This window comes from Phoenix dactylifera, chromosome 7, assembly GCF_009389715.1.
Source record: "Phoenix dactylifera cultivar Barhee BC4 chromosome 7, palm_55x_up_171113_PBpolish2nd_filt_p, whole genome shotgun sequence".
Taxonomy (NCBI): Eukaryota; Viridiplantae; Streptophyta; class Magnoliopsida; order Arecales; family Arecaceae; genus Phoenix; species Phoenix dactylifera.
In genome coordinates, this window is record NC_052398.1 from 3,372,225 (window position 1) to 3,383,523 (window position 11,299).

At 39.4% G+C, this 11,299-nt stretch overlaps 1 protein-coding gene across 1 annotated transcript; it reads left to right on the forward strand.

Annotated features, from left to right (window-relative positions):
• The first annotated feature begins 4,195 nt into the window (after positions 1-4,195).
• On the forward strand, positions 4,196-9,202 carry LOC103702374 (U-box domain-containing protein 14). Its single transcript, XM_039127943.1, has 2 exons — positions 4,196-4,599; positions 8,155-9,202. The coding sequence occupies exons 1-2, from the start codon at positions 4,292-4,294 to the stop codon at positions 8,975-8,977; spliced, it is 1,131 nt and encodes a 376-aa protein (XP_038983871.1). The 5' UTR covers positions 4,196-4,291; the 3' UTR covers positions 8,978-9,202.
• The last annotated feature ends 2,097 nt before the right edge of the window (positions 9,203-11,299 follow it).

An 11,299-nucleotide genomic window follows, 5' to 3' on the forward strand; every position in this document is an offset into this window, starting at 1 on the left:
CCTAATCTCTTTATTTTATCATGCAAAACATTATCTCTATTGTACTAATAACAATTATTGCAAAATGAAATTCGTTTTTCCTTTTAGAGAAAATGACTTTCTAATTCTTGTTGGTCAGCTATTCCTTTTTCTTTTTAATCTATTTAACGTTTCTGTCTTTTCATTCTTCTATAATGCACTACTGTTGAGTAGCTAGTTCGGATCCTAATTGCTGTCTTTTCTCTGTACATTTTTTTTTCGAAATTTTTAGCCTGCTATTTGCCTGATTTCTAAGACTGCTGACTTGATATAAATCTTCAAGAACAGAAATTTTCCTGTTTTCTCTGGCAATCAAAATGAACATGCTGAACTGTCATCAAATAAGCTGCAAGATATACTGGATGAGCGTTCGCAAGGCTTTCTTGAATGTTTTTGTTCGTAGTGTAACAACAGAACCTATGTTTTGAAAAATACATATGAATGTAAATGTATGAAATAATATTAAAATAAACCAGTCCGTGGAAATGCTGAGTGCTGTTAAGTATCATATCAGGTGATATGTTTTGGAGATCAATATGTAAACTGGACTTTTAGAATTTGGTAATGTTTAGTATAGTATAAATTATGAAATGGGCATTTGGAAGTTGAAAATATTGACTGGGAGTCGAAAATCAAGGTTATGAATTAATGTTGGCAAATCAACTTATTCTTGATGAAATGAAACTTAGTATTTTTATTGAATTCAAATATGGACTTTTTTCTTATTTACATGCAATTTCGTAAGTGATATTTACTTCAATTATATTATATGTAAATAAGCTTGTGTGTGTATCCCTGTTTTAGCCTACCTATTGGGTCACCTATTTATTGGACCTTCTTGATCGGTGCAAGTATATGATTTACTTTGTGGGCCCTGCTTGTACTTGGCTTACGAAGGTGTGGGGTTACTGGCCTAGTGAAGTGGGCCCTATATAATCTGAAGACTCACCTTTGGAAATTATTAGATTTAATCTAGTCTCTACATAAGGATTACAAGCCATGGGTTTTTGAAATAATAATTTTGAATCTTCAGGCATTTATTCACACTTAATATTTTACGCATATCTGAACCTTCTTCTGTGTTTGTGATTTTTGTTGCAACCATTTTAATATAGCATTTATGCATTTTTGTTAAATTTGAAAACCGAGACATAATTCTAAATCAAATGTGGACCCTTGGCCAGATGAATTATGGATGAAGATTTCTTTGGATCCCTGTTGCTAAGTGGTACTTCAACTCCATGTGAATTATCAATGGGGATATCCTTGGACTCCTTGGTGTCAAATGGTTTTCAATTCTATTTGAATTATCAGTGAGGAGTTCTTTGAACACTTGGCTGGATGGTATATGTGGCCCCATTGACATTCAATTTTGGATAAGGATTTATGTGGACCTTTGGCTAACCAATATATATGAACCTCGAAGATTTTGTGTGGCCTGATCTGGTCCACCAATTCACCGGCAATGATTATGCAGCCTCATTTAATTTGCTGAGGAGGGTTTTATATAACCTTGTCTACTGCAAGGATTTGTGGCCTCGAGGTATAACAGAAATTTTGTAAGAAAATATGAAACTACATGAAATATATGGATTTTTGAAATATAAATTATGTTTTGATGGTTGATTACGACCAAGTATTTGACTTGTGATTTTGTGTACATTATTTAGACTTTTTCTAGACTTGACTTTGAATCTTTCCTTCGAAAGGAGATCTGAGAAAGAGTCGTCCTTTTTGTAGTTACTTGGAATCAATGTCTCTTATTTTTTTCATGAGGGAAGCCAGATAGAGAATGAAATGCAGAAATAGGAGAAAAAGAGATGGTCGCACCTTTGATTTTGTTTGAGTGCCGCTTGCCCTATTTAAGTACTAAAGACTTTTGGGGCTTACTTTTCGGGCTTACACCCTAGTAGCACTTTTAGAATTTAAGAACTTTTGAGTCACCGGTAGTTGTAGCTGTGGGTAGAGCTTTCGTTCAACTTGCTCCGGGTTCCTCTATGTGACCTCCGGGCGGTACAAAATACATCTCTTCTGTAGAAATGGGTAATGACCTAGTCTTAAAAAATCGGAGGAGCTAAGCCCTCAACTGAGAAAATCTTTATTGCGTGGCCTGGGTTGGAATCCTAGAAAAGATTGATTGAGATTCCTCTGAGAAAATCTTTATTGTGTGGCCTGAGTTGGAATCCTAGAAAAGATTGATTGGGACTCCCTCCCTTGTATTAAAATTTCATAACAAAACGTTTTTAATGGATTTTCATCGGGCATTTTATTTATAATTTAATCATGTTCTTCATTTTAAAGTCATTTGTTTTTGTGGAATCTTTAGTGCTTTGATTATGTTAGAAGATCATTTATGGAGCTTCTAGCTTCATTTAAAATACAAATTTTTCAGACCAGCGATAGATTTGGCGGACTTATGAGAGGAAATGTACTTAATATTTTGATGTTATCTTTTTGAATTTGGTGATTATGATAGTGGCATCGACATTGTCTCGGTTTGTATTTAGTTACTTCATATGTGGAAAATACAGTATGGGGTGTGATAAGCTATGCTTTTGTAATTGGATTTTTGTTAAAAATTTGGATAATAATATAATTTTATCTTTTCTTTTATTGATGTTAAACACCTACAGTATTTTGATCAACTTCTATCGAGGACGGTTAAATTTGAATTTTAGTATAAATTAATTTTAGTGGTGATATCTTAGGTTTCGAAGAAGTTGGGATCTCAGGCGCATAACATAGAATAACATTTGCATAATCTAGTTGTACAGAGTCTTTTATCAGCTAACCAACTTTTCATGGAACAAATCCTGCTTGATTTATGTTCTCTATTTTGTATGCATGATACTCTTATTGACCAAAATTTTGGAGAGGTTTTCGTTACCAAGGAAAACTTACACACAAGTAAAAAGTCAAGGTTGCGGCCGCATCCCTAGATAAGGATGAATGGTGATGTTGCTGGTTGGATCTGCAAACTGATCTTTATTAGACAAAAATCCATCCAAAGCTTGGCACATTGTACGTGGCTGCTATTTGGCCAAGGACATCAACTGTAGTCGATTAGGTTAAATAACTGGTCCCAACATCCAGCCATAGGATTTGGTTATCAAGCTATGTAAGAAGAATCCGTTTAATAAGCTCTTGTAATTGGCTTCCACCTAGATCTGTGATAAAGATTGTGGAATATTTAATCCAAAATGCTGAAGGGGAAAAAAAATAAAATAAAAGCTTTCACCTAGATCCGTTGCAGCAAGAAATTATCATTGGCTGGTGGTGAATCTTGTCATAGGAAGTGCCTTCCAAACATCATACATCTTCTGTATGGGTATCACATATCGGGCATTGTGACACCATCTAACGTGTCAAATGAGGATTGGTGCTTTTACCTCCTATCTCAACATAATCTAGGAATCAACAAATGTCCCGGAGGTAGGAGCTAAAACACCACCCTTGGTATGATCACTGAATAAGACTGAATGTTTTTTGTAATTTCTATCCCTCAAAGCGATGTTGACACGCAATGTCTCTATACTATATAATACTTGGTAACTAAAATCCTCCAACTAATTTATTTTCTATCCAAATAAAATTATAAATCAAGGTAAAAATATAAATTCGAACATCTAATTAATATTTTTATTCATACACATATCAAAAATAGGTATAAGTATATATAAATAACTATTTTTATCTATATCCAAACATCTAATTCTATTTATAGTTTTATTAAATTTTATATCATATTTATAAATTTTAAAAAATAAATAATTATATTAACATTTCGCCGTTTCAACTTATCTTTTATTTTATGATATGGCCGTTTTTATTGTCACAAAATTTAATTATCTAATTTAAATCTATATTTATGACGTTTATGTCTATATTCATATCCCCATCACATCCAATTTACCTAATGGACATCAACAAATAATAAGAAACTTAATCCAAATGGGGCCGACCAAAGATAATTCCTTTCTACAGACAAATTGATCAACCAGATGTGATGGGAGAATCAGGAACGATATATCCATTTACCATCACATGAAAAGATCAGCATCTTAACACCCCAGCCCCATACGCAATAGCAAACAGCATAGAGTGCAAGTGTTTCCACGACACATGGCCTGTGTCCCCGACGCCTGATCGGATCCCCCAAATTCCGGCCAGAGGGAATTAGGGGGAAAAAAAAAAAAGGACGTCCATCCTTACCCTTTTTCTCCCCTCCGCTCTGCCTTTGCTCCCGCGAACTCGAGGGAAGGGGGGAGAGAGGATGTGCCAGAACCCTAGCCCTGGCTCCAATTCGAACCCTAACCCTAGCGGGGAGGAGCAAGCTAGGGAGGGCAAGAAGCAGGCCCAGGTCCAGGAGCTCGCCCGGAGGCTTGCCGACGGCGACGTGGCGGCCCGAGTCCAGGCGGCGCGGGACATCCGGAAGCTGGCCCGGGCCTCGGCGAAGGCTCGTTCCGCCTTCGCCGTCCCAGCCGTGGTCCAGCCCCTCGTCTCCATGCTTCCATCTCCGGACCCCGAGGCCCGGGAGTCCGCCCTCCTCGCCCTGCTCAATCTCGCCGTCCGCAACGAACGGTGACTGTTCCTTGGCTTCTTTTCATATTCCTCTCCCTCTTTCATCCATAGGATTATTGGTTCTTGTTGGAAGTAATTCTTCCCTTCTTTCTTGATGAGTTTTGGCTGATTATGTTGGTATAGGGTTTGTTGTTTTCTTTTTTTTTTTTTAATTTTTAAAAATTCTTCCCCATTGATTTTGCTTTTCTTCCATAGATTTTGTAGTTCCTTTCTGTTCTTTATTAAATTAGTTTTTTTTTGTTTCCAAGCTCCTGATATTAAGAAAGAATCTGCTAACTGAAGCAGAGGATGAATTCGTGGTAATAGGTGAAGTGTTGAATTTAGAACCTGAAAGTGGTCCCCCTTTTTCTTTTATTTGCGTGAGTTTTGCTTAATTCTGTTAAAGTATGTTAATTTTGACAAACCATTGGAGCAGGCTTTATTTATTTTCCGTCTTTGTTTTCCCATAAGTTCTTCAGGTTCAATTTTGTTCTTCACTGAGCGGAAGATGATGCCTTTAGAATTTAGAAAGAATTAAAAGTGCTCGCTTTTGGATATTGATGTCATCCTTAGGGTGGGATCACAAGATTCTGGCCAACTATATGTTACGGTTTAATGGCAAAGACAGGTCTAGCATATGACATCAGCATACTTGGAAATTAATTAAAAATAATTTATTAAGAGATTGTAGAATACCGAAGATTTTAGCAAAGTAAGTTTTCTGGATGTTGGAAGTGCAGTTCAGGAGAGGGTAAATGGCCTGTTATGATAGATGACACCGTTTCCTCAAGATATCAGATACGTGTGTTCTTGAGCAAAGTCAATAAAAAGTTGAAGATTAATGTGTAAAAGAAGGGTTTGCTGGGTTTAGTGAAAGAATATTAGGCTAAGATTCGGTTGTACATTTGGGTGTATGTATATTGAAGGTTCTAGGGCTGTTTATTTGCAAAGAGCAATCTCAGATATTAAAACAAAGAAAATCAGATATGATGTGACATATGGAGCAACAAATAAAAGATGAGAAGATGAAAGAAGAAAGAATAGAAGTAGATGGAGAAGATACAGAGGTAAAAAAAGGAATGAGAGAGATAGAGAGAGACTGGATCATCATTTTAATTTATTGTTCAATTTTTTCTTCCTTTCGAACAGCCATCCTCTCTGATCTATAAGATATAGAGGCAGACAACTTATCATGCAGGACATCTAACAAAATAATGAAGATAAAAATATAGAAAGACCTTGATAATTATATCAAATGGCCATGGCATATGTCAAGATAGTGCCATTATTTACGTTCATGACATGGCTTGTTAAGATCGGCCACTAGAAAGTCATTTAGGTACTAAAAGTTATCCTAACATAAAGAGATTTGGATGCCAAAAGCCATTCAACAGTCCAACTCTTTTCCTGTGTGGTACCCCTTTACCACTCAACACTTCCATGATTAGTTGTCCTTATTGCATATAACAAAAGGCGTGAGTGTGATGCATGCTTCCCCAGTGCCTGAATCCTGAGCAAAGATTCGTTGTCTATGTTCTTATTGAAGTATGTATTATCCATCATACATAAATAGAGGTTTTGCTTATGGGATCTTTGACATAAATGAAAAGCTTTTGCTTTTGATGTATATTATCTAATAGAGGTTTAGCAATCTGGTTGCAGTTGTTATGTAGCTTATCATATTATCCTATGATATTCTAAAATCTAAATTAAGGAAGACCGTCAGAAGGTATGCTTTAGAACCCCAGAAAAGAACCCCAAAAAAGTCACCCCACTCAGTTGGTGTGAGTGAAATCAGCTGGATAGCCACATTTTGCATTTCATTTCCTGTTTTTGAGGATTTTTCGAATGTCTAAATCATTTCCTGTTACTCTTAATGAATCCCAGAAGGTACTCATTAAGAAAAAAGTCACTCTCGAATTGAAATAAATCAGATACGGAAAGAAAATTATGACACCATTTTCTGAGGAAATTATTCAAACTAGATCTGGGGTTGTCAGCTGGATATCCACCAAAAAATAGTATATATTCTAGGAAATTCTGAGGCACCTGCTAGTGCACCAAAAATAAGCCAACATAATGTTGCCTTGGCAACTCAGCAGTCAACCACCACCTATATATTGCACCAATTTCCAATGTGTTGCAGTAAGCCCCTTGTGTCACATAGCATATGGAACCTTTCGTGCGCATAAAACTAGCACCCATAAGGTAACTCAAATATCCTATGACATCTTCAATAATCTCTCATAAGGTAACTCTAATATCCTATGACATCTTCAATAATCTCTCATATCCCAAACAAAAAAACAAGGCCTTCAATATTTATTTTGGTTTACCTAGTAAAACAAATGACTGTATGCATATGGTGTCTGTTTGGGGGGTCATTTTGTTTTGGAAGCCCCCACCTGGAGCCCCCACCATGCACTGCCCGCCACCAGATAAACCAGTCAAATGCTCCAGGAAATGCTTTTTTTCCCCCCTCATGTTGATGCCCTCATTAACAGAAACCCCCAGAAGGCTTTAAGAGTATTATATGCATGTGGCATACTGGGAAAATCTTAGATGACTCCTAGCAGTGTAAAAATTAACTTGCACTGTCATTCTGGCTCATTTATGTAGTCTTCATTTCACTGGGATTAATTTTGAGGTGTAGGGTTATATCCGCCTTCCTTCCCTCCCCCCTAAGGTTGGTGCTGCCTCTGTGCTGTCACTCTAATCTACCTCTTTCTGGTGTGGGATTCACTACTTTTGTTTTTTTATGGATGTTCTGTTATTTCCAGATATCTGTATGCATTAGTACTTTGATACTTTATGTATATATCTGCTTGCTAACCTTTACTTTGAAATTTAATTGTAGGTTGTGAACTCCACCTGTCAAAAAATCATTATGTTTTTACTTTCACTATTGATATACAAATGATAAGTAAAAATTATAATTGATTCAATCTGGTTTTAATGCCTTTTTGGTTGGAGTATGTTGAAGAATTATTATGGTTCTGGATTCTTTCTGGGCATCAATATTCCATTATACTGTTTTGTATGGATGTGTCAATGCATGTCATTAGAATCTAGTTACCGAAAGATTTCGTGCAGTTAGGTCAATAATAATAACTAGGGTACACATAGTGGATCTTTCTTCCCGATTTGTCCCGTAATCTGTTTTCTTGTGGGAACTTTGTGTCTGGATGGAATACTATATGCTGGGCAGACTTTGTTCACCCATAATTTGTTTATTATTTACTTTTACAATAAGTATAACTACAGTTACTGTTACTCTTATTACTTAAACTATTGTTATTACTATTTTGTTATTATAAGAATTGTTATAGCGGTAGCTGCTAATTGTAATCAGAAGACTATGATATCTCAGCAGGTTATCATTTATTATGGTCTTATAAATTGGAATTATAAATTTTGTAGAATAATTTAATTTTAGAGCCATGTTAAATAATTAATATCTCCATCTACGTTGGTACTTCATATGGGTGTGTCCATAAAGAGCATGGCGATTGACTTTACTTTTTGATGGAATACTTCATCTTACTAAAATTTCGTCCGCCCAATTTTCTTTGTCAGAAATAAGGATGAGATAGTGAAGAGTGGCGCTGTGCCCCATCTCATAGAGCTCTTGAGATCTGAGATCGGCAGCCTGAGAGAGTTAGCTACTGCAGCAGTTCTGACGCTCTCAGCCTCACCATCTAACAAACGAACCATTACTTCTTCTGGTGCAGTGCCCCTTCTTGTTCAGATACTCATTTCTGGAAGTATCCAAGGAAAGGTTGATGCAGTCACTGCCTTGTATAATCTCTCCACTTGCAAGGAGAGTCCGAATCTTACTCTTCCTGTGGAAGCAGTCAAGCCTCTTCTGATCCTCTTAAAAGATTCCAAGAAATACTCCAAGTTTGCTGAAAAAGCTGCTGCCCTCCTTGAAATCATCTCGAAAACTGAAGAAGGATGGACCTCGATTTCAGAATTTGATGAAGGGATTCTGACTCTGGTAGAGACCATTGAAGAAGGTTCTCTGCTTAGCACAGAATATGCAGTCGGGGTGCTGTTTTCCTTGTGCAGGAATTGTCGAGCGAAATACAGGGAACTTATCCTAAAAGAAGGGGCAATTCCTGGGCTTTTATTGTTAACTGTGGAGGGCACAAATAAAGCCCAGGCAAGAGCCCGTGAACTTTTGGATATGCTCAGGGATGACTCCCGGCCGAAGAGAGTGGTGTCAAAAGACTTGGAGACTATTGTTTATGACATTGCTACTCGGGTTGATGGTCCTGTCAAAGCTCCAGAGACAGCAAAAAAGCTACTGCGAGATATGGTCAAACGAAATATGGAGTTGAGCATTACCAGGCTTCAGCTCAGAGCGGCATCTTGCACCCCCAAAGCACCGCTGATCTGAGAGCTCTTTCTCCTTCAGCTAGTTTACAGATTTCTCATTAGAAGACTGGGCTTGGGTCTTTGAAGACGGTAATGGATTGTTAACACAACAGTCTGATAGAATTGTAAGTTGCTATGCCATGTCATTGTCAACGTCTTCAGTTTTGGTGTATATACGAGTTATTTTGAAATATGTGAATGTGCTTATTGCTGCTGATGCCAAAATTTGCCATCTGTTTCGCTAAAATCTCATCTGATTTGTGATTTATGAATCAGATACGTCAAGAGTAGTTATTTACATGTCCACATAAAGTCTTCTATGTAATTCAAGTATCACTTTGGTCGTAAGAGTTTGTCTTAATCCAATTAAAGGAGTTTTTTTTTTTTTTAACAAAATGCCAAAAACAATATCGCCCAGTTATTCCATTTGCCAAAACCAATAGTCAGCGTCATTGCTTAGCTAACATCTATTGGTAAGGTACTATTCTTATATTTATGCAACTTATTCTTTCATACTCAGGCAACTTCTACATTATGGGACAAAAAAAAAATAATAGTAAAGTGGTGTAGTGTCTTGCAGTACAGTCTGTTTTCCAAGCTGATGATAGTCTACTATTTTAATGGCTTATTGTTGTTCCATTTGGTCTATGTTTGCCTCTCTTTTTCTTGTTTTTCCCATCAGATGGATTCATTTGTTCATGCTGTAAAACTCTGTAAGTGAGAACATGCATATAAGTCTATTGAGCTTTAAATTTGTGAATGAATTTATCAGCGTTCGGTGTCTAACATTCTTACAGCAGATATGTTTTTTTAATGGAGTTGATGTTAATATTGTGAATCTAGGAACACCCCCCCACCAAAATCTGACCATTTGCATAGAACTCTTCTTTTCTTTGAGACTTTAAACCTTAAAGATGTAATTTTAAGGGCTTTTCGGTAATTCCAAATTTGGGTTATTGTGTTACATGCAAACAAGCAAGCTTTGTACCAGTAACTTATCATCCAACCAACTTTGCTGAAATAGACATGATCAAATCCATGTCACGCATGCTGGTGGTTCTTGGAGCAGAGGCGTATGATGGCTGAGCACAGAGATGAGGAATTGAGCATGATTGTCGGATATCTCATGAAGTCCAGGGGATAGTGATCTCCTTGTGTGGATGGATAATACCGAGACCGAAAGTTCCCTTGACAATATAGATATAGAAATTACATCACTTTATCAGAACAACGGGTTACACGTGCAATGGGATAAATGCAAGCAATCAATTAGAAGGGATAAATAGCCCATTCTCCGCTTGTCATAATCCATGGAATGCATGAAAGCTACTGAAACCCACCTCCATGTAGTAATTTATTTTTATAGTTTCAGAAAAGCCAAACTTCAGCATATAATTGAAAACATTGGGGTAAAACCCCCCCTATTGCTCAGGACACCCCCCAAAAACCAAAAAAAAAATACCCAAACTAACCTTTAGTGTAATTACCATATTGCCCTTGAAATTTTCTCAGTACACCCCCCTTCCTCCTCCTCCCCATCCCCCACCTCCCCCCCTCCTCCCCTCCACCTCCCCGTCCTCCCCCTCCACCTCCCCGTCCTCCTCCTCCGCCTCCCCCCTCCTCCTCCGCCACCTCCTCCCACCCTCTTCCCCCACCTCCCCGTCCTCCTTCCTCCTCCTCCCCATCCCCCACCTCCCCGTCCTCCTTCCTCCTCCTCCTCATCCCCCACCTCCCCCCCCCTCCTCCCCTCCACCTCCCCGTCCTCCCCCTCCACCTCCCCCTCCACCTCCCCGTCCTCCTCCTCCGCCTCCCCCCTTCTCCTCCGCCACCTCCTCCCACCCTCTTCCCCCACCTCCCCGTCCTCCTTCCTCCTCCTCCCCATCCCCCACCTCCCCGTCCTCCTTCCTCCCCTCCACCTCCCCCCCTCCTCCCCTCCACCTCCCCGTCCTCCCCCTCCACCTCCCCCTCCACCTCCCCGTCCTCCTCCTCCGCCTCCCCCCTCCTCCTCCGCCACCTCCTCCCACCCTCTTCCCCCACCTCCCCGTCCTCCTTCCTCCTCCTCCTCATCCCCCACCTCCCCCCTCCTCCTCCGCCACCTCCTCTCACCCTCTTCCCCCACCTCCCCGTCCTTCTTCCTCCTCCTCCCCATCCCCCACCTCCCCCTCCGCCTCCCCGTCCTCCTCCTCCGCCTCCCCCCTCCTCCTCCGCCGGCGAGGTGCTCGTTGCTCGGGAGATGGCCGGAGAGGTGCTTGAGGCGAGGTTTTTTGGGCGGAAGGGAGAAGCCGGCGGGTGTTTTGGAGGGGAAGAGCGGGGTGGGGGGGGGGTTTGGGGGTGTAGAGAGCAA

Bases quoted from the DNA above. Each gene is read 5' to 3' on its own strand.
- LOC103702374 (XM_039127943.1), top strand. From the start codon at position 4,292: ATGTGCCAGAACCCTAGCCCTGGCTCCAATTCGAACCCTAACCCTAGC. The intron at 4,600-8,154 runs GTGACTGTTCCT...TTTCTTTGTCAG, and splicing joins CTCGCCGTCCGCAACGAACG to AAATAAGGATGAGATAGTGA.